Source organism: Corvus kubaryi, unplaced genomic scaffold, assembly GCF_017639235.1.
Source record: "Corvus kubaryi isolate FWS band 111438036 unplaced genomic scaffold, C.kubaryi_AGA036_p1.0 37354, whole genome shotgun sequence".
NCBI lineage: Eukaryota > Metazoa > Chordata > Aves > Passeriformes > Corvidae > Corvus > Corvus kubaryi.
Genome location: NW_024581116.1, coordinates 16,889,146 through 16,913,128, shown reverse-complemented (window position 1 = coordinate 16,913,128; position 23,983 = coordinate 16,889,146). Strand labels below are relative to the sequence as shown.

The following is a 23,983-nucleotide window of genomic DNA, read 5'->3' as shown; positions in this document are numbered from 1 at the left end:
TCAGTTTAGCTGAATAAGTACTTTGGGGTTGAGACTGTGGTCAGTAAGAAAGTTAACACCTGTGTACTTAAAATGCTGTTTCTCATGTATTAAAAAAGCCCAATATTTTTAGGATTACAGTAGATTTTTTCATGCACTATAAAATAATCTCTGAGGAGAGTGAAGTGTGAGAACAAGAACTGTGTCCTAGTCCTGATGATGTTGACAGACTCTTCTTTCTCCCTGCAACGCACCCATGAGGAGTCATGGCACTTGTTTTGTATCACTGCTGTTCAGCAAATATCAAACAAACAAAAAAGTCCACTCAAAGCTAAGGATGCTTAAAATGTCTTCTGTGGATCAATTCATCCATACTACAGCAAATGCACACTCGTTCTCCTCAGAAAATACATGAATAAATGTTACTCTTAAAAATGGATAAAGCACACGAAGCACCATCTGTCAATCTTCAGAACAAAACAACGACACACACTCACTCCCCCCCACCAATGGACTGCCAGAAGGGCTGCAGTTCGGAGGCACTGTTCCCTCTAGATTGGTGTCCAGCGACGGCATCCTTACCTTCGGTGGGAATTCCTGTTGCTATTTACGTGGCCCCGGCCTGTGCAGCCTGGTGTAGGACACTTAAGAACATTTTCATGCATGGCAAGAACTTGACAAGGAGAGTAAGAGAAAACAGCAGAGTATGAAAACAAGAAAAAAAAAATCAAATCCCAGTATATATGAAACCATTTTAAAACAAAGCAGGATTCATTAACAACCAGCATTCCTCAAAATACACGTGACACACATAGCCAATAAAGCCTGATGAGGGAAGTAAGTATTGTGACCCTATGCTCATTAACACAGGGCAACAGTGAAAGTTATGGAGGGTACAGAACCTATAAACAAATGCATCTCTGGTGCAACAGTGAAGCAGAGACGCCCAACATCTTCTTCATACAAAACCACTGAGCAAAGATCAGCTCAACAGTAAAGGGTGAGCTGGCAACCATACAAAACAAAATTACGGACTAGAAAAATTCTTTCAGGAAACGTATGTATTCTTAACACATAGCTTTATAAACACAGTATCAAACTCATGAGCTGAAAATCTGCTCTCAAGTTATACTGGTAGAACACTCAATTATTTGAAACACACCTCAGTACAACCCTGAACAGAATTTAACCCTAACTATAAGGCAGCCTGATTGAGCTAGGGGCCAGTTCTGCTCGCTTCCACACAGATACATCATTCATATCTATATGGCGAGCAGAATGGATCCTTTAATTTTCACTTGTATTCTCTACAAATGTGATTTTTTTTTCAAAATACTAAGAACCAAAATTAAGCACTTAAAATTGAGGGATGGCAGAAAAAAAATGTAAAAAAGAAATAAGTGGTACAAGCTTAAGCAAGTAAAGTGATTTACATCTGCAACTACTGCAAGCTGGATGGAAAACTTACTCTAAGGCTGCTCAGAGCAGTATCCCTCTAAATCATAAAGCTCATGCTATGAAGGACCAAATTATCAAGAACTTTTTGGGAACACTGAAGAGTTTGTTATGACATGAGGCATATCTGAATCCATGTCTCAGAGCTGGATGGCAGTACATCATTCAATGGGAAATGGCCATCCAGCCCTTGTGAAGTTCTGATTTTCTCACACAAGAAGCTGTCTGGAAGCCTGTATTTAGTTCTCACTCAAAAAAAAAAAAAAAAAAAAAAAAGATCTAATAAAATAAGTAGATACCTTGACTGAGTTAAGAACTGAATAAAAGCTGTTCAGAGACTTGAGAATTAAATCATATATACTCATTAGAAGATAACCATCATCATCATCACCCCATCATCAGTGTGATAAAATGTGTATAGATGCAAAAGCTTCACTCTGAAATTCCTAATATTCAAAGCTGTTCTTGAAACATGCTTCACAAGGCCAACATCACAGGAAAAAAAAAGATGAGCTCACCTTTGTCATTTTAGTAGGTACAAGAGCATGCAAACAGTTTAAAGCTATATTCTTCTTTGATTTACAAGAGCTTTTTATTTACCATTTGAAAAATGATAGAACTTTGAGCAACTGAATAAATATTTGTGTTTCAGAAAATTACAGGGTCTTGGAAAGCAGAGAAATTACTTTATTTGTTCTACTATATTCAGAGACCAACCGAACTACAGAAAGTTTCCTAATGCACTTCCTCATCACTTTACTTCTGGAAGAAGCCACTGTGCCATGAAAGAGGAGACTTGTTATGTCTGCCACTCTTGCAGTGCTAATCTACTTCTGTTTTCCTGTCCATCAGAATCTACTTTCCTTTGGAAACTGGGGACCATTTTAGTTCTGACTGTCTTTGAAACATTTCCTTAAGGCTGTTGCAAATTCATCAACGTTAAGTCTGTAAGTGCTGATGGACAGTGAGGATTTTAGGTCCATATGGAATGGAATCCATAACTCCATTTTAAAACTGGTGTGAAAGAGAATTGGATCTTAGCTAGACACTTCCTGATGAAAACCAGCACAGAGTAATTAGCTTCAGCAGAACTACGCTGATTTCACCAGCCAAGGAGGGGACTTCCAGAAACGAAGCCCTCTGCCTGCAGGTGGGTGTCCATGAGCTCAAATGGGTGAACCTCCTATGCAGAGAATTCTCTGACATGGCAGGAAGTTCCACCCATGTGACTGAAGGGGATGTTTGCTCAAAATCTTGAGTTCTGTAACTAAGTAAACAGCCAAATTATTATTTTTTATAATACGTACTAGTTTGATATAAATTATGTTTCAGACACAACAATAACAAAGGAAAGGGGTTGCAAGTTTTTCAGGAATAATTATTCCTGTACAAGACAGTAAGGACAGTTGATGTGACATTAGCACGCAGAAGCAAAAGCAGTGCACATCTTCTGGAAACCTTTTTCTCTGTTGACTGAATATGTCTATTTAAAAATAACCTAGGTTCTCAAAATCAAAGAATACAGCTTTAAAAGTTGTACTTTTAGTGTAAAGTTAGTAGAGAATGGAAATGATGGAATAAAGGAAAAATTATAACACAGAACAGTTGACTAAGTTGAGACAAACCATACTGAAAAATGAAATTAACTTTTTAAATAAAAGGTTTAAAAAGCATGCTAGAAAAGTTTTTGTAGTTTTATCCCCAGTTTCCATGAAAGAATGTGAACTTACTTTCTGGAGGGACCCTATCTTTGTGTGGGCATCCTGACAAACTGCGGTGATGGGGGTAAAGCCCCGTTACATGGCCAGTTCCATCACACCCAGGGGTAGGACATTTGCTCTCTTTCTTTTCTGTTCTTGAGGGATCTATAATTTACAACAAATGTGTCAAGTGAATGAGTCTTTTCACATTTCTTTAAGAAGGTTCATTTAATCATGTCATTTACTCTTTGGTAAATGTTATTATGAAAACTGGAAAAAAACCCCTTCTACTTCTTATCACAGTTCTGTCACTTTTATCCTGTTATCTTCTTCTCAGACTTCAGGCTCCCATGATCATGGCAATGTCCATTCACAGTGATTGGAAAATGACCTTTTTATAGCAAAGCCGTAGCATTGACAATCAATGTTCTGCTGGCAAGCATTAGCTCAAGGGTGCGAGGTCATTTGGAAACTGTTTAGTTGGAGTTTCCCTTCTTTACATTCTTATTTGCCTCATGTATTAAGGTCTGCAAATATACTGTCATAGCAGTTCAATGTCCTGAGAGTAGCAAACCCAGCTCTTCAGCATAAGCATTCCACAATTCAGCACAAATAAATCCCTTTTCCAAGGCTCAATGAAGAAATTACTCTTGTTTTCTTTAAATTCTTTATGAAGTGGTGAAATTACATAAATATTCCTTTCTCTTCAATAAATTATGGTGGAGTAAACATTGTAATCAGAATTACTGAAAGCATCGCTTGCTCTGTAAATCTGGGCCATTACCAGCATGCATATGAAACATTTGAATATTCATATGCTTGAAAGGTTAATGACCTTTTAGAATGTTGTTGGATCTTCTGACTACAAATCAAAGAAAAGTCTAACTAGACATTTTTTCCACAAAATAAAGTTTTCTGCCAATAATGTAGTGGAATACTGGTAAGATTAATTCTGATTTAGAACTTTCTCACGTAACTCCATCAGCTACTTCCTTTAACAGAACATCTGTAAAGTAACATCCCTATCCTTCCAGCCAAGCACATGATACAAATTACATCTTATCATCTTGACCACAATTGCCATGTTTTGGACATTATTGCTGATTTTCATATTAGTATTAAAGGGATAAAATTCAGGATACTCGAACTGCTACAATTTTGGCTCAAGATTACCAACATATTTTTTAGTCTATCATTCCTTTCAATACCCAATCTGAACTATCCTCATTTAATAATTTTATGTTGCTCTTGTAATTTCTCTGCTTCAGTATTTATGCTTTCATCTCCAGAAAATAAGATTTTGCTACTTATTTTACAGTAAGCCTTTTTTTACATTAAATTCCATCCCAGCTTCAACAAACAGAACCCTCAGTACAATAGGTGGAAATTTCAGTACTTGAAGAACTTCACGTACAACCCATTCTTTTCATCGTGAATCAATATAATCCAGAGATCACATTCTGTTGTGGACTTATCTTTCCCTGATTTCCCTCTGGTAGATTTTATATATACTTTTATTTTTCAAGTTCATCCAAACCAGCTTCATTTTAGAGAAAATCTTTAGCTCATTGTAATGACTCTCCATGTCTTAAATCCATTCTTAAAATTTAATATCATACTTAAACCTTGTATTTTGCAAATGGAATCCCTAATTATGAAAGTTTTATTTTACTTAACTTGCATGTTGACTGTAGAACACAGTTCTTTGTTCCATGCTCTTTAATAACAAATAAACATATAAATCTATCTCCAATGTGCTATACAGTTATCACAACACTCCTGGAAAGACCATAATCTCATACATCAGGAAATTGAAGAAAGAGATCAAGAAGTTAAACCCAAGGCCACAGAAGGAGCAAATGTCAGAGGAGGGATTTGAATTCCTGCCAGATAGGCCTGTGCTGAGACCACTAGAACAGCAAGCCCACAGCTACATACATACACAACTGTAAGCAACTCATCAAGTCAAGTACTTTGGGATGTGTGAAAGTATTAGATAAGTGAATAGATAATGTAAATGAAGTATAAATTATGTAAATATAACAATATTCAAGGACTGCAAAAAATGTAGATGATTAATAGACCATAATGGCTTTTTAGAGACTTTAAACTAGAGGAACTTTAGCTACTCGACATTGTTAGAACTCCACCAAAGTCAGTGAAGGTATTGTAATTTAGAGCAGCTGAGGATCTAGACACTTGCATCCTAGAGTGTCAAGCAAATCCTCCTCTGTATTCAAGTCTACATGATAAAGTTATAGCACATATCAGATCCTTAAGAGCCTTTATGGTCTAATGAGTCAGAAAAGATGCTGTATACTACTCTTAATGATTTCAAAACTTGCATAAAATTGCACTTGCACAATTTCCCATTGCTTTTAATGGAAGACATTTGAGTAAACTTTCACAACTTTATACAAAACACTGGATACTGTTTTGTAAATCCTCTTCTGCTATTTGGGAGAAATATTGCAGTTCTACTGAACTCTGTAACCTTTTCTCACTCCTTGCCATAATGGAAGTATTTCCTGAGTGAAGGTTGTCAAAGGACTTCAAAAGGTTTTAAAATGCATAAATTTCAGAAGAAAGTCCGTTTAGAAAGCTTAAAATAGCAGGGGGAAAATGGTTAGTGGTCCCTTAATGGTTGTTTCAGTGATCTTTGAAGCCAAGAAGTAGTTCTCACCGCAAACCTGTGTACCCAAAAAGCTTCCACTTAACCATATCATACACTTCTGTAGGTATCTCTTCCAGGAGTATTTGGAAGATAACGTGTCACTGGAGAACAAATGATATAGGCAATTATTTTACTTAAAGCTTCCTCTCTCAACAACTACCAGAATGCTTCCCACATTTTTTTTAAATAAGGGATTTTTTTTTTTTTTAATTAAAAAGGGGAAGAATGATCCACTCCACAAAGTTTCATGGTCCGAACTCCCAGAATATTTAGTCCCTGGCTGAGCCTTGGACATATTATCAATTCAGCCTGCAGCTCCCAAGAAATAGGATGGTTCAAAGAAGCTATGGAATTTGCTAAAACAGGACATCTATACATTTCTCACTGTCAGAAATTATATAGGCTTTTTGGAGACAGCAGGTCTATATGCAAAAATGTTTACCCAGCCATATATAGACTGGAAAGGCTGGACAATACCAGAATTAAAAAACTCTTCAAAAATTAATTTTGGTTTGCCATGTTTTCTGTGTTTTTTAGAGACATATACTCAAAGGGAAATGCATCAATGATAGGTTATATGTGAACAACATTTAGCACAACATCCACATGGCTATGCAGTAATACACTAACTAAATAAAGTTGTCTTCCCCAAATACCCAAAGTTACTGCAGCATACACTGGACCATTTACTTGTGGTTAGAACAAACAAAACTTCACTAAAATACATTGCAGCAATGTTTGACATCAGTAATTTACATGCATTTCTAAAAAACTGATCATTACTTTTGTTTAAGGCTTGTGAGAAATGATCAAAACTTTCTGGGATCAAGATGTTGTCTGCCTTTACGAATGTCACAGGCAGATTACTTTTCCAAAGCAGGGATTTATAAAAAAGAGAAAAATGCCCACCATCTCAATTGTAGAAAGCAAAGCAAATATTTGTACAACAAATATAAGATAAACCTAGTCCCTGTTTAGCATCTCCCAAGTAATACCACGTCCTCAACTTCCACTAAAGTCAATGGGAATCAGGGGTGTTCAGTGAATCTCAGGAGGTATTGAACACTTAATACAACACGGCCCTACATGTACAGATGTAAACACATTAAAGAGGGGTGTCATAATATAAACACACCATCACCATGATAATCCTGCAAATCAAAAGGCATTCAAAAGGTAACCTTTAGTCTGTTGGGGATTTTTTTGTTTGTTTTTGTTTTTATTGGGTGGTTTTTTTGTTTCTCTTGTATTGAATTATGGTCAAGGCAGCACCTTAACTGTTTCCACAATGGAATGAAACCAGTGAAGTGGAATGCACATAAGAAAGAAATTGCTATTGATCTCAGCCCAGGCCACACCATGCCTTGCATAGCAAATGGTTTCCATTACCTTACTATCTTAAGATAATTAATGTGCAGTCACTGCCCCTATCTTATGTTATCGGTCATTTTGATACTGTTCAATTTCTATCAGGCAATTCTACATTTTAGATGGGAGAGGCTTCATCAATAACTGTCATTTGATGATAATTTTATAAGTCACGATGCCACCTACCCAATCCAATCTGTAATATATGCACTTCATAGCTGATTGACTATCTGCCACATAAACCCCCCCTTCAATATAGTTTGCAACACAATTCTCTTTCTTAATTATTATTATAAAATATATTAAAACCTTGAGAAAAATCTTTGCCTCTTTCAACATGATCTCTTGTTTTGTTTCCCTGAAAAGTTACTTTTTTAATTTAGCCAATGATATACTGTACATATTTCTAACACTGCAGAATGAATTCTTTTATTTTATAATCATAGCATGATGCTATTTTACAGTCATGTCATACTACAATTTTAATAAAGTTCCCATTATGTGGAATTAATAACTTCATTTCAGAAATCTATGCAAAACTTAACATGTTAGCTCACACTTTCTCATGACATAACATACGGTATATAGAAATATTACCTTTACCATAATATGGCTTTTTGACATGGCCGTCACTTGGTTTAGGCTTCCTGTCATCTCCAGAAAGGTGTCTTGGAGACTGTTCCTCAAATGATCTCATATTATCCCTCCTTCCAGCTTCCACTGCCATTTTTTCTCTCATGGCTTTTGCTCTCTCAGTTTCCAAAGCAATTGCTTTCTCAAGCAGGGTTAAGTTACCTTTTGTCATATCAAACACTTCTTCAGACCTATCTGAAGTAATAGAGGTGGTATCATCGTCTCTTTCATGACAACCATCCTCCTTGGCACAGCTAGAAAAAGTCCTAGATCTGGGGCTCAACTGTTCTTCAAGCCTCATTAGGTTCATCATATCAGAGTAATTCCGGTCTGGTGTTCTTCCTTGGAAGTCATCTTCTTGCCTGACATGCTGACGAGTGTTCATGTTTTGCTGTTGATTTCTTTCCTGTGGGTTTGTCTCACTGAGTTTCCTAGCCAGATCAAAACACTGGTTCCTTAAGCACTCCAAACTGCTGAGACACACCTCTTCATCACTCTCCTCCACTATTTTTTCTGTAAGTCCATTGTTCACAGGCTTCCCTAGCATTACAAAGTTCATATTCCTATTGTCTTGCTGTGAAGTATTGTCTGCATAATTTCTGTCATTAATATTTTCTGAAAGCACTACACCATGTCCTTGTGCTAATAATTTAAGGGAGTCCACTGTTTCCCTAACAACATCACTGTCTAAATCTAAACTCAGCTCACTTTTCCGACCGATATTTTCATTTTTGTCACTATCATCTTCCAGACTATTAGATGTATTGCTGTTCATTTCTGATTCTGTCCTGGCTCTGTATGCTGCATCCTCTGCAATTTTGCCAAGATTTAACAATGACTTGGCCACCAGTTCATCGTAATTATCATACTCATCATTATTGTTATCGTCTTTTTCTGTGTCTTGCATTATTCGAGTATTGTGACAATTCATTTGATGGTCTTCTGCATAAAAAACAGAAACAAAGAAAGAAACAAAGAAAGAAAGAAAAAGGAAAAGAAAAGAAAATAGTGGCTACAATTGGAACTGTTGTTGCAATTGCACGGACAGAAAACAAACTGCATGTCAAATATTGTTAATCATACAGCAATTCTAGAACACTATGGCTGACCCATTTGAACGGAATTCTCTTTAGTCCACAGGGCTTTTTTTGTTTATTTGCTATTCACATGAATTTCTTTCACAGAACTGATAAGAAAAAGGCAATCAAAATGCTAATTACTACTACTGCTAAATGTTACGGCATAAATACTTATGTTTCTCCTTTCACTTCTATATTCACAGTTTTATGGGATTTATTACAATCACATTATTCAGCTGACATAATTGTCTATGTTTCCAAGTTTCCTCACTCCCGTATTTCCTGTAAATACAGTAGATGGCAAAGGAGTGAGTACTACTAGATTTATTCTCTTACTGATGAATGCCATTCAGCAAAAGAGAAAGAGTATACTCCAAGAAGGAAAATGTCACTTTTTTAACACCATACACACCATTAACACTAGTTGACCGATAACTGCACACGAAGATTAAAATGGCATTTTACTTAGTGGATCCATCAGTAAAATCAAAATCTCTCAGTTCAACTGTGGAGAAGTTAAGAATTTTAAAAGAGTTGTTACATGAAAGGAAGATAGAAGGAATTATATGCGCAATATAATTTGAAGTAAATATGCTAGCCCAAATTTTATGGTCATATATGTATGATAGGGCTTTTATTTGCTGTTCTGTGCACTGTAACAAAATGGTGCAGAGTTACCACATTTTACTCAGCTTTGTTCTAGTAACTGTCGAATAACAGAGGGAGAGCTTAATAAGTAGGAGCCAATGTGAGGCCCTAAGGGGGAGATTCATCTCACCTAACTTTAGACATGAGCAAGGCAGGCATCTACATCTGAGTAGACTATTCCATGGTTCCATCCTCAGTCAGCAAGAGAAGCAGACACTTTATGGACACAGCCCACCTGATCTGGTTAAGGTATCTTCTTGAGAATAAAACTAATAACCACTAAGAAGTGCCTGTTTCTCTTCATTGACAACAAAGGGACTCAGACTTGATGCCCACCTTAAAGATACCCATACTCAGTCAGATGAATATCATCCAGAGAGCATCTTCTGGTATCTCATGTTCACTCAGAAGTTACGTCATTCCTAGACCCAGTCTTTAAACACACATTCTTCATTACCGAGTAATGAACGTTGCATAATGTATATTTTGATAATCGGCTACCCAAGCTATATTTTGACATTTTGCATCACTGGAAAAGAAAGTTCCTAGATCTGTCATTACAGCGACATGCTAGGTTTTCAGTTTTTCAGCTGGTGCAAACTGAAAGAAACCAGTAGAGCTAGGATAATTAACACCTGCTCAAGAGTTAGTTCATCAACTTCTGATAGCATCTTTTCAGCTTAGATGTATTTTCAACACTAGTACACCTGAACACGTAGCAATTTCTAAAGTGTGACTCATGTTTTGGGTTAAACAAACCAAAGTGGGAAATTTCAGGTAGTAGGTGGCTTGTACACTAATATTTTGGTAATAGGAAATAGTGTTTGATAAAAATAATTTTTATGTCAGTAGACAAAATAATAAATCAGTTGTCAATACAAAGCTCAACAGCACAATAATTGATATTTCAGCCACAAGATAGTATTTCTTCTACACAGTGGTTAGGGATCCTGGGATGATAGTAGGCTGTAGTTAAGCAGCAGAACTGGTTGATGACTAGGCTATCTAGAAAAAAAAATGCTCTAATGGTAAAATATTGTAAAATATTATATCTTACATATTATCTGCTTGAATATAGAGGAAAGAAAATTAATAAGGAAGACTGTATGGTATTTTTACATCACAAGGTATTTCAAGTCAGTAGTGGGTTATCTGTTTATCATAAAAGGTGGTTTTATTTTAGTTGCTATGTTTTTCAAGCTCATCATAATTCACATTTATGTTTCAGGTGCCACAAAAATTAAGGGTATGAGAGTACCAGATTTTCAGTGTAGAAGTAAGGATTGACACTTCCACTTCCTATTTGAAAAATGTCCATCTTGAATAACTGCATAGAAGAAGGTAATGAAGAATTACTGGATAATTAGTTTGTGCTATTTGAAAAGCAAATACACTACTAATAATTTTCTAAAGTAAAATGTACAAATGAGTCCCACATTAATTTAAATATTAAGGATAAAACCTGATGCCAAGGAGATTGCTCAGTAGAAACTGAGGTTTTTGTGGGGCGCTTCTTGTAACTACACTGATGGGCAGTCAGATGCAGCAAAGGAACATCAAAGTAATTAAAGAAGCAATGAGCTATAGCTCCAAAATTGCCAGTACCTTCAAGTTTAGGGTGAGGTATCAACAAACACTGGTGAAATCAGTCCAAATCTACCTGTAATACGATATGGAAATACAAAGTAGAAAAAAAAATGTTTTCTCAAGTCATCCTGAGAACTGCTCAGGTACACAGTGACTATTCTACGCCAACATTTGAAATGTGAAAAGTTTCAGGGATTGTTTCTTACAAAGGGGGATTGTGTTTGTAAATGATCACCAAGGGGAGGAATATGTTATACCTTGCCTCCACAAGTGAAAAGTCAAAATATGAATCATGTACTATATGAGAGGAGACATCTAAATTCCTTTTGAGTAGGGAAGCTGGGTGAAAGCTGTAACTACAGTATTTTTTATTCTATTTGCTTGGCTACATCCTTTTCTGGTCTCCCATCCATTCAGTCATAAAATGAAGAAGAAAAAGGTAGTGGAAGAGAAGAAAGTGTAAAGCAATAATCCCAGATAAGACAGGCAGGAAAGCAAAATATTTAAATTAAGATTAATTTCCTGTATTTTAATTTTTGGCCTTTTTTTGCATCTTTTTTCTTTAACAACTATTTTACTCACGTCTCTTATATCCATGCAGCAGTTAATTTTAATGAGAAGGATATTTATATATGCCATGTCATCTCCTCAGTAACAGTTGGATTCTAAACTTGCTCTGGTGAGGCACCTGTATCATCTGTTTATCAATATGGAATTTTAAATACTGAATCAGTTTGTATATTAGTCAAGGGTCTTCTAGGAAGTATGCTACACTAGCAGCTCTATGTGAACTTTACGCCTCTTCTTTGATTCAGCTCTGTAAAATTTAATCTTGCTTTCATTTCACATTTCTGTGATTCCTTAGATTTGATCTTTAGTGCAGTAACTACCTTTAGACTGTGCTGTTTAATGGCTGTCTGTTAAATGACTGCAAAACCTAGAGACTTACTCTACCTCTTGCATAAGTTTTGGAACCAGTGATGCCAACTGAAGGTTTTTATTTTGTGAAGAGACTGAGTTTGTCTCACAAAGACGGCAGCTAGCCAGTGTTGGTGAAGAATGCACAAAGTTATAATACATCCTTTTATGTTAACTTTAGGGTTGCACGGACAAAGAATACACAGTTTTAAAAGAATATCAGATTTTTCTAGCCCTCATCAGCATAATACCATGACAATTTAGATATTCTTGGTGGTAAAGTTGTTCTTTTTAAGTCTCAGCAGATATAACAAGTGGCAGAAGGAAATTATAGTGGAGTAGCGTAGAACAGCTATAAAGAGCTGGAAGCCTTTAGCCATTTCAACAGAAGTGCACTTGTATTGCACTAAACAAAAAGTGAATAATTTGATTTCTTATTGCACCTTTCATCCAAGGATCTCAAAGCACTTTACAAACATTATTTTAAAAAGCCTCACAACACCCCTGTGAGGTAGGTATTTTAACCCCATTTTACAGATGGGAAATTGAGACACAGAGAAGTTGAGTGACTCTTTCCATGTCATACCAGGAGTCATGGGAGAATAAGGATTATAGCCTCTACATCCTTGACTGTTTCCTCCTTTTGTTCCTATCACATCCAAATTTAAGCAATTGTTTGTCAGAAGAAATGGCTTGCTGGTTTTAGTGTAGGGAGTCATGCAAAACAGCACCTTTCTTTTGAAAAGGAAAATATATAGCATTTAGACTGAGAGATTCTGCAGAGAGAGGCAATGATACTTCAGAAATAGCAGCTACATTCCTACCAAAGGACAGACTTCAGAAACAAGACTTCCCAGATCTGTGGTCCGTTTATCAAATTACTCACTTTCTTCCAAGTATGGGAAAACATGATGGCTAAGAAGCTGAACCTACATGTGGTCACACAGGCTTCCTGCCCAGATGGATGGTTTCATTATCCAGGCAGCATTTCCTGTTTCAAAACACTTCACTGTTCTTGCCACTGTCAATTCCTAAATGCTCAGCACATGATACTACTGCATCACCATTCTTCTCCTTTTAAGCTGTAATGTGAAGTACGTGCATACATCTCCACATTACAGTCTCTGACGGCTGGCCTATGAGAAATATTTAGCAAGACAATGTTGGCACAAATGAATCGTAAACCTTAGAAAGTTACAGCATAATATAGGTAGAAGATTGTTTGTACATTGCCTTCTTGGGGAAAATCTTGTGAGTAAGGAAACTGAAGAGGTGGAAAACTCAGTGAGCTCTCAACTTCTCGACTCCTCATGGAAGAAACAGAGGACATGTGTAACTCTCCAAGGACCTAGGCAAGGTCTCCTAAAAATCTAAATGGTCCTACTGACATGGGATTTGGATTAGAGCCCAAGCATTTGAATATGCCTATTCAGGGCTGCACTGAACCCTGAAGTTGACCATGTGCAAGAAGAATCCTTTCTTCATCTCTGCAAAATTTCATGAAGTTCTTTTACACTGGAAGTGCTATATGTAAAGACCCAAGTAATTTGGTTCTTATAACAACTGGTTCCTTTATGGACCTTATATACTTAATGAAAGTCAAAAGAAAAGGTAACTGTTCACTTAGTTAATTGATTGTCTCTAGCTATTCCATTATATTCAATTATTTTTTTCACTTCTACCCCTCAGCCTGTTACAGCTACTTACAATAGTTATAATACTGGGACTTACTGTTTAGACTTTCCTACAATTACAGTATTCAACTAATAACCAATGCTCAAACTAAAATAAATGGAGAGTAGAAGTCATTAAGCATGGCAAGGAAGTTCTGAGCTGAAGAACACAGGACATCACAGTAGGAGTCAGTATTGTAAACTAATAGTGAGGACTACAGTGCAGCAAGCCCATACAGACTTTTAAATATGGACAATTTGCCGCCTTAAGTATCTTTTAATTATTTTTTTTTCTGTTAGGTTTTGATCTTTTCATTTTCTATAGGTTCCATGTTTTATCTGGTTTTGCTCACTGAAAAATTAAGTACTATTTTTTTTCCTTTTTTTTTTTTTTAATATTTTTCCCTAAGGACCAAAAGGGATCCTCACAGATCTGAATTTCTTTCCTGTTGTGGAGTGATTACTAACACATGAAGACTAACTCATAAAGATATTACTTTTTTATTCATCTTCTTGCCATTTAAACACACTTTTAAAAGAGTATTAATAAATTATTTTGGTATAAAAGCATTTCGAAGATTTAGTTTTCTGCACAAATCAGTGCGTTCTTGTCTAAAGGCAGAGGTGTTTTACATAACCAATGCCCTGAAATAATATTTTTTATTTTTTTTTGCTTATGGCACTTGTATGACCTATTACTACACCACTGCTTATGTCACACCTGCATGAATAGTATCCTATTTATGTGAACCAATGTTCACATAGAGTATTGGTAGAATATGGATGTTCTTACTTGGGTTATTCTTATTAATATAAAGACAGAGAGAATCAGGAAATACAGAGCAACATGCTTTTAAGATTTATGTCATTTGTTATTCATTCATTTTTTCCCACTCCAAATCCCTATGAGCTACTTGTATCAGTACAGTTTTGGAAAAGGATCTGAGGATATCTGACAGCTCCTCTGACAAGATCATGACTGAGGTAATTTTGCTTCAAGTGCCAGACTGCAAGAGCTTCGTAAAGGTTATCTAGGTTCTGACTCAAGCCAATATGTTTAAGATTTTGTCATTTCACCACAAGATACTGCCTGCCTTTCTTTGATCTTAAGAGATTGTCACATGCCATTAACAGTGCACTGCTGCCATGGAATCATGCAGTAGTTGAGGCTGGAAGGGACCTCAGGAGGCTATGTGGTCCAACACCTGCTCAAAAAAAGTGCCAGCTTAGAGCAATTATCAGGGCCCTGTTCTGTCAGTTCCACTTTAAAGCTCTTCCAGGATAGAGGTACCACAGCATCTCTGGGAAATCTATTCCAGTGTTTGACCACCCTCATGGTAAGAAATTCATTCTTATTTCCACATGGATTTTTTTTGTTACAACTTGTGTCTTGTCTCTTATTCTTATGCTACACACATCTTCTCACCACTCTCCACACAGGTAGCTGAAGACAAGTCTAAGTTCCCCCCTTAGCTTTTTCTTCCTCAAGTGAACAAACTGGGCTTTTTTCAGGGTTTCTGCACATGTGGTCCAGTTCTTTAATCATCCTGGTTGTTCATCACTGGACTCCAATATTTCAAGACTTGTGCTGATGAGCCCAAAACTGGGCCTATTGCTCCACATCAAAAAGTGTAAGTGCTGCATAAACTGGAATAATAATTTCTTTTCCTTTTGATTTCTGTTTCTCAAGTCTTTTCATCCTGACAGCCAAACATTATTTCCTGAAGTCAAAAGGCAATGATTTCTCTGGGAATTATCTTTTTTTTCCTCCACCACAGAGACAGCAGAAAATACATTTTGGTTACCTTCAAGTAGGAAAGGTCCCTGGTTGGTATGAAGCCTGCTTGTTTGGTTTGCAGTGTCTGAAATATATGGTATGGAGGCATATGCTTAGGTTCAAGAAGGAACTTGCTGAGATTATCTGTGAACAGAAGTGGATATGCTGGGTTTGCAAGGGCAGTACAATTTAGCCAGTCACTCCCACCTGGACCACACTTCTTTGTGAATCAGGTTCAGGCAGCCCTTAATTGTTTTTGAATTGACTTCTGTCTGGGCAGATAATGAGATGTCTTTAGCTGATGACTGGTATTCATTTCATCCTACTTTTTCTCCCCAGGATGTCTATATGAGGGAGGCGAGATATTCTGTCTCATAGCCTTATAATGATTCAGTGGAGTTTGGCAGTTTCTTGCTTTCTCTAAGGTTTCCACAGCTCAGCAGGGCAGCAGGCAATGAGGAAGCCAAAGCTATTCTCCAGATACTGGGATACAACAGAAGACAGCAGGGGAGCAGAGGACCAGCTGCACCAACAGCAGAACACCCACTCAGAGAGCTCCTGGTATGGAGCTTCTCATGGGGCTATTCCTAAGACTGCTCCAGAGACAGTGACCTGTGCCTACATCCCTCTCCATATTCATTTCTTTACAAAGGATGCAGCCTGAAGAACACATTTTCCATTTATAAAGCAATATTTTCTTTCTGACACACAAATCTCTGAGAAGACAGATTGGAATATTTAGTATAGGGATACATCATCTCTTTTTACTAGTTTTGTTTTAGTTCAGAGCTCTCAGTGTCAGATGTCCATATTGAACATGTCTCCATATGAACTATACATCTAGATTCCATTTACAGGCAATGGACAAAACCATACATCCTGGGATTTGATTTTTCATCCTAACCTAGGTATCTATAGTAGATAGGCTGAATTATCCCCTAAAAGTGACTATTTCTCTCAACTAGTCATCAATTAAACAGATGGGGTGAATCCTATCCCTATTGCTTTTACTCAAAAGTTTCAAGTTGATCCTTGCTGAATTTCAATGGTATCTTTAGTATGACACAGTAGGAACTGCAGGGAGGAAGGAACGAGGAGCTACCCAAAAGGAGTAGCTTTAGGTTGTGGATAGACAAAGATGTATCAGGAAAGCCTGGTGTGAATGGGATAGTATGGATACTTTGGACGGGATATATGCTTATGACCGCATGATTTACATGGAGAGAATTATATCTTATTGGATGTGTTTGGTCTCCATTGTAAATTTAATTACTTTTTAATAGTTGTGTTTGATTATCAAAGAAAGCCTGTTTGTGGTTTGATAACAAACTGACCCGACTGGCAGAAGGGACAGAGGCAAGTATCACTACCATTCTAGAGGATGAGAGAACTGCTAAATATGGTATCATTGAAATTTCTTCTTCCTGACTCTCTTTCTATCCCCTCAATGAGTTCAGTGCCAAGGAATCTGGAAAGACAAAGACATCTATGTGCACGAGTGCCAGACTTTACTTCATCTGAAATGTAACGCTTTTAGTTAAGGTGTTTGTTCCTTTATTTTTATCCCTTCATCTAGCTTTTAATCTCCATTTGTCTCATTCCCTTTGTTTTCATGGCAGGGAAGGCTGAGTAATAATCCATAGTATAAGAAGAAAGTAAATACAAAGGATCCTTTACCTCTTCGGTTATAGCCATCTATTACTAATATTCTGTTCTGTCCCAATTAATTAGGGACAGAGCAATAAAGGAAGAAGTGGAATGTGATTACTCATGCTGCTATACCCTTAGTGAGGCCCTGGCATGATTTTGAGTGACTTAGCAGCTCTCCAGCAGTGCCGAGATTCAGTGAAGAAGTGCTGGAATTTTCATTTTCCAAGGAATTTGAATGTGGTGAACCTATTTTGGAAGGTAAAAGATTAGCTGTATATGCATCCAAATCATGCAACAGTTGAACTTAGCATTAAATGAGTGGACTATGGTCTGTTTTATTCACTCACATAGATGTGGTCATTGATTAATGTGCCTGAAGAGACAGAGGCAGGAAAATCTGTAAGCTGGGATCAATGGAAAACACACTCCAGAAGGAACAAGTAAGGCCAGTGTGAACTGTTTACTATGGTTCACACCATGTGTATTGGGTTTGCATGGCAAGGTTTTGGTAGTGGGGGGGGCTACAGGGGTGGCTTCTGTGAGAAGCTGTCAGCAACTTCCTCCATGTTCAGCAGAGCCAATGCCAGCCAGCTCCACAGTGGAACCACTGCTGGCAAAGGCCGAGCCCATCAGTGATGGCAGGAACACCTCTGTGGAGGTGTTTTCAAGAGGGAAAAAGAAAAGTTATTGGGCAGAAGTAATTGCAGACAGAGAAGAGTGGGGTGAGAACATGTGAGAGGAACAGTTCTGCAGACATCATGGTCAGTGAAAAAGGAGGGACAGGAGGTGCTCCTGGCACTGGAGCTGAGATTCCCCTGCAGCCCATGGTGCAGTCCATGGTGAGGCAGCTGTGCCCCTGCAACCCATGGAAGTCCATGGTGAAGCAGAAATCCACCTGCAGCCCGTGGAGGGCCCCACACCTGAGCAAATGGATGCTTGAAGGAGGGGGTGTGACCCTGTGGGAAGGGTGCACTGGAACAGGCTCCTGGCAGGATCTGTGGCCCTGTGGAGTGTGGACCCCATGCTGGAGCAAGTTCGCTCGCAGAACTTGTCACCCCATGGAGGACTGTCATAGGTTAGCAAGCATAGTCCCGGAAGGGACGTCCTTGCTAAGGGGTGCTTACAGTTTCCTCTGGGAACTGATAGAACCTATCAGCTGGCCAGTTTGAATATGGACAATTCTCTAAGCCACTTAAAGTTGTGATCACCTCTGTGATCCACATTTAAGAATAGGCAAACTCCCCCTCCAAGCTCTCTCTCGTTTCCGGCGCTGGCACAGGTGGCTGCGGGCCCCATGTGGGAGCCAGCGGGCCCGGCCAGGCCCTGCTTGGGCCAGGCCGGGCCGGGCCACGGCCATCCTGGAGCCGATGGACCTGTTCCAGCCATGGAACACCCCCCCACTGCCTTGCCGTGGGCAGCCGGAGCGGCTCGGCTCTCCCCCCTCTCCACTGCGATAAGAAAAATTCAACATTCCAGCTGCAAAGCTGCAAGGCCGAGGTGAGATTAACCCTTTTTATTGCTGTGAAGAGCTGAAAACCTGAGGGAAGAGAGAGAGGAGATGCTTAAAGCTGAAATTCTGTTGTGAAGCTATGATATATCAGAGTATCCCGTTGTAATTTCATGAAGATATGGGGGGTGGAGTGTTCAACTCGTAAGCAAAAGCACCTGCGCTGAGATAGGCAGATGCTGACGCAGCTGTAATTTCATGAGAAGTTTGGACAGGGAGAGATGAACCAGATGAGGACTTTTGCTCCAAACGGGAAAGGAGAAAACCTCAGTTCCTAGAGATGAACCAGATGAGGACTTTTGCTCCAAATGGGAAAGGAGAAAACCTCAGTCCCTAGAGATGCTCCCAGAGATAGTCCTAAAGATGAAGATGATGAAGACCCTTTGCTCCCAGGGAAGGAGAAGGGCCTCTGTTTTTGTTTCTGAACGGCTCAACCTTAAAATTGTACCCCAGAAAACTTCAAGAGTGGACCCTCGAAAGCAGTTGTGAGAAAAGCTGCAAGTCGGGGGAAAGGACTCACACGCAGGCAGAGAGACTCCTCTTCCTAAATGGACTGAACAATATTTGGAAGTGGGCGGCTGTCTCGTTGTGATAATGTTTTCATAGCATGAGCAAGAAGAGACTTCTCTTTCTAAATGGACTGAACAAGGTTATTATGGAAGTGGTAAACAGACTGAACATCTTAAGGGTTGTCTTTTCACATTGTCAGTGGGAGAAGGGAGGAAGGTGGGGGGAGGAGGAGAGTTCTGAAGGTGGTATAATTTTTTTTTCTTCTTTTAGGTCTGTTAATAAACTTCTTTATATTCTTTCAAGTTTGGTGCCTGTTTTGCATTTCTCCTAATTCTTATCTCACAGCAGATAAACAGTAATGAGTATTTTGGACCAAACCACTACACTAAATTGGTGTTTCCGCCCGGTTACAAACCGAACCCGCGACAAGGACCCACACTGGAGGAGTCTGCTCCTGAAGGGCTGCACCCTGTAGAAAGGGATCCGTGCTGGAGCAGTGTGAAGAACTGAAGCCCATGGGAAAGACTCACACTGAAGTTCATGGAGGACTGTCTCCCATGGGAGGGACCCCATGCTGGAGCAGGGGAAGGAATCCTTTCCCTGAGGAGGAAGCAGCGGCAGAAACAACCTGTGATGAACTGCCTGTAATCCTCATTCCTTGTCTCCCTGCACCCCATGAGAGACAAGGTAGAGCCTGGAAAAGAGGCTTTACTTTGCTTCTCATTATCCTACTCTGATTTTCATTGGTAAATTCAATTAATTTCCCCAGGTCAACTCTGTTATGCCTGTGATGGCAACTGGTGAGCTACCTCTCCCTGACTTTGTCTCCGCTCAGGAGGGCAATGATGACTGGCTTTGGTGGGCACCTGGCACCTAGCCAGGGTCAAGCCAGCACACCATGCTACTCCAGTCAGCCAAGTACACATATACAGTGGACCTCAAAAAAGACAAAATGGTGACTCAGTGGTGTAGCTAGCTCTTAGCCAGCTACAAAGAGTCTTTAATACCTTCTGTTTATTTGCCATCTATGTGTACAGATGGCCTATGTGACTGGAAGTGTGTAAGAAGGAGAGTAGAGTACTAGACACCTGTCAAACGCAGGAAATGTATGCTATAGTACCAGATACAGACCACCTTTTTATGTCACTATGGCATTTGCAAAGATATTTCCAGTTGAGGCTTTTCCAAGTACCTGTCCACCTAAAGATACATTTTAGAAATTGAGGGATTTCACACTGCTGTTCAGATCTGCACTGGAATATCTGTCTGAATGATGAAAGCTTGTATCTCTTAAAAGGAGAGTATTTGGTGGACAAATGTAGTAACCTACATATTTACCCACATTTCCATACATTTCCAACTAAATATGTACCTACTAGCTATTATGGAAGCGGCTTTGTTGCCAGTCTCACAGCGCCTAAATTGAGTAGAGCAGCACAGCCTCGGCGCATGGCATCTGTGCTGAAAATAACTATCCTCGCAGAAACAAGAAGCAACAAAGAGAATCAATCAAATAACCACAACAGCCAGTTTTCCAAAATACACACATGTAGATACAGAGACAATCTTACACCACACAAAACTAAAACCTGAGTCTGAGTCTGGTCTCAAGATGCTTCAGTCTAGAAGCTATTTTGCTGGAGTTCACTGGTAAAAGTAATGTACATGAGATGAAGTCAATACCTTTACTTCTGCCTGAAATTATTTCTGGTTTTATTTTTTTTCACTTTAACATACTGCTCCCTTTCAGTTGCCTTTTGTGTGATTATTTTTAGGTTCTAGTCTCATTTACTTAATTTTCTGTGCACTAAAGTATCTGAGCTATTTAGGAGCCAATGGAACTAACCTGCCCAACATGAACTTTTCCCCTCTGTTCCTTTGTATCTGGTGCTGTATTATGTTTTATGACTTAAAACGAATTTATTAAACAGAACAGCATCAAATCAATTCCTAAAACTCAGATAAACTGTGTACATTATTTCCACACTGCCCATCTTCTCAATGATGTGCAATTTGCAGATTTCAAGCAAAACACTTGCCAGAGGACAGTTATTCTTTCTTTAATAGATACATTGCTATTACTTCTAGTTATGCATTTTTTAAACAGTTAGTAATTGTGGCTCACTGCTGTTTGTATCTTATCCAGACATCAAGTATAGTTTAAAAATCCTTGTTTTCAATATTATAAAAAGTCTCAGAGAGTCTACACATATTGCTTGGGGTTCTGAAAGAGCTCTGCATGTCTCTAGTTCTAATTCTACTAATGACAATGATAAAGAATTCTATCATTAATATAAAAAGACACAGTAAGTTACTTCACATTGTGAACTATAGGAAAATGCTCACATATAACTAGGGAGGAGAAAATATAACAGCAAAAACTGTCCTGCATCGCCTGTGGGTGTGGGTATTTTGTCTAGCCCTGATCTTCCATCTTAAAGCCTTTTAACTTTTAAATTAAAGATACCACACAATGCAGATTCTTTACTGCAGCTTTCACATCTGTCATTTCCTGCTGTCCATGAAGGAATCCTAACAGCATATTTCACTTGCTCTCTGCAGTACTCCCATGCTAACCTCCTACGTGTTTCTTTAAATCTTTCAGCATTTTTCTTTCCTGCATAATCCCTGTCACCCCTTTTACATTTGGAACATATTGTTTCCATTTCTGTGTCCGAAGACCTTCCGGCCATTAAACTGAATTTGGCCTTAAACTCATACCATGTCTTTAATGGGGATTTCAACATGAATCACTTTAAAAAAAGTCATATGAATAGCAGCAGTAATTTCTAAAACACTTTCAGATTAGACTTCTCATGTGGCATGTTGTATAGAAAGGAACAGTTGTATTTCTATTTTTCTTGGTGATACAACTACATCTATACTCATCTGTGCTTTAAACCTGAGAGACACCTTAATACTGATCAGCTGCTCAAAGCTCTGCTTTGCTGTGTACTGAAAAAGCTCCAGCCTTACAAAGCTCTCCATCTATCTGCTATTTAAGCACTGAAAGCTTCTAGACACTGGGTCTTTTCACACATAAATTCCCAGAGAAACCTAATCCAATAGGTATGCTCTAATGCACCCCTGAAAGAAAAAGGCTTCCCATGAAGTGCTGCTTTGATTGGCTTGCTTAATCTGTAGCCAGAGAAGAACGGCCTGTTTCCTTCTTTATTTCCCCTGCTCATCCCCACCTGCCCATAGCCCAGGTTAAACACATTGTTTAGTGGGTCACTCACTAAAGAACCAGAAGACTAAGAGTATAAGCTCTCATGGTTTATGTGGATTTCGTACCATAGTTCCCAAAAACATTTGCTAGTCACCACAATAAAAGCTGGATTCAAGTTCTATTAGGAAGCAGAAAACACAAGAGTAGAGTAAGACCCATAATTTTTTTTTTTTTCATGCTATTTGGTCATGCAAAAATATAATCTCTTTATTGCAGATATTACAAGGACACCTGCCTTGAAAAGAGAAATATAGAGTCTGTTCCCTGTGCCCAGGACTGATTTTGTAGCCTAATAAGAAGTCAAGCCATATGATGGTTACAGGGTCCTTGGAGAAAAGACAGAATTCAGCATGGCCTGCATTCTCAGGAGAATGACCCTTTTTGGTCTATGGCAGTTCTTGAATGTTTTTTCTAAGGTGTAATAGAGCTCCATCAGAATGTGTAAGAGCGTTCCCTACACAAAGCAGTCACTGGTCTAGTCTCCAACCTTCTGTGTTAGGAAAGAAGGACACGTGGCATTGAACCCTGGCATCACTTGTCACACTTAACTCGGGCACCTGCATTACAGACAGGGGCAGTATTTTCATTCCATTCTATTGTGAAACATTTATCTCACTCCACAAATGTAACAGGATCCTTAGCCGAGATTCCAGTTTCTATTCATCTAAAAGTTGCCCTTTTTGGCTGTACTTTCAGGGAAGGACATTCACAGACTGTGCTCACTAGATAATAAACAAATACTACTATAAACTTTAGTATATTTTCTGTAAGTCCAAGTCCAGCCATATTCCTAACAGTCATTCCTACTAATGATCTATTATTCTCTGTGTCCACTATTACATTACAAAATATATTTTTCTCTTAATGACCTGAGGGCAAAGTTTTATTCAAAACATTGCAATAAAAGAAGAAACAATTTTTAACTTTCCACTAGATGCCAGCCTTTGAAGTTGAACAATGCTTTAATTATTGCAGAAGACAGAATGACAGTATTCTGTAAAAAGTTCAGTCCAGTTCTTTACAGGATGTCCAAGAAACTGTTTAGCAGATGTATTTTGTTTATACAGAACTTCTACAATAAGTGGAGGCAGTTTGTCAAACAATAGATTTGATACAATAGAAATCAGAAGAAAAGCAGTTGCACAGCTTGCCCTAAAGTACATATGACAAGTAAGGAATCCCACCACACATGCTTTGTACTGACAGAACCCTAGTCTGACATGGGCCTGGGCAGCTTCATAAACACTCCTGTGTTAGGTGATTGGAAGTGTTCATGCCACACAGACCTTGCCCTTGTTCTGTCAGTAATCCATGTCTGTGGAGCACAAGGAAGAAAATACCTGCTTGATTTGTCAGTTTTTGAAATTGTAAGCTCAGCTCTCCTTTAGTGTCACAGCAATACTAGTATTCACCCTTCCTATAGAGTAGTATAGCCTGCAAAATTAAGCTTTTGGGATGACAGAACTATCAGATGATGAGTTCATCTAATAAACCCCCACTAAGTCTTGAGCTGTCAATCCTGTTAACTTTCTCTGACAGATCCACCACAAATTTTTGCTAAAGCAATAATATTTACTGCATATTTACTGCCACAGT

The 23,983-nt window shown here is 38.5% G+C and overlaps 1 protein-coding gene across 17 annotated transcripts in view; it reads right to left on the bottom strand.

The window, feature by feature from the left end:
- Positions 1 to 23,983, bottom strand: part of MYT1L (myelin transcription factor 1 like) — a 317,185-nt gene that overhangs the window by 73,428 nt on the left and 219,774 nt on the right. For 8 of the 17 annotated variants that reach the window (XM_042033094.1, XM_042033093.1, XM_042033095.1 and 5 more), the window contains 3 exons: positions 7,774 to 8,751; positions 3,165 to 3,299; positions 562 to 652 (listed from right to left, as the gene is read on the bottom strand). In XM_042033094.1, coding sequence (XP_041889028.1) covers positions 562 to 652; positions 3,165 to 3,299; positions 7,774 to 8,751 — 1,204 coding nt within the window. The remainder of the gene's footprint in view (positions 1 to 561; positions 653 to 3,164; positions 3,300 to 7,773; positions 8,752 to 23,983) is intronic. The other 9 variants (XM_042033097.1, XM_042033102.1, XM_042033104.1 and 6 more) reach the window with 4 other exon arrangements.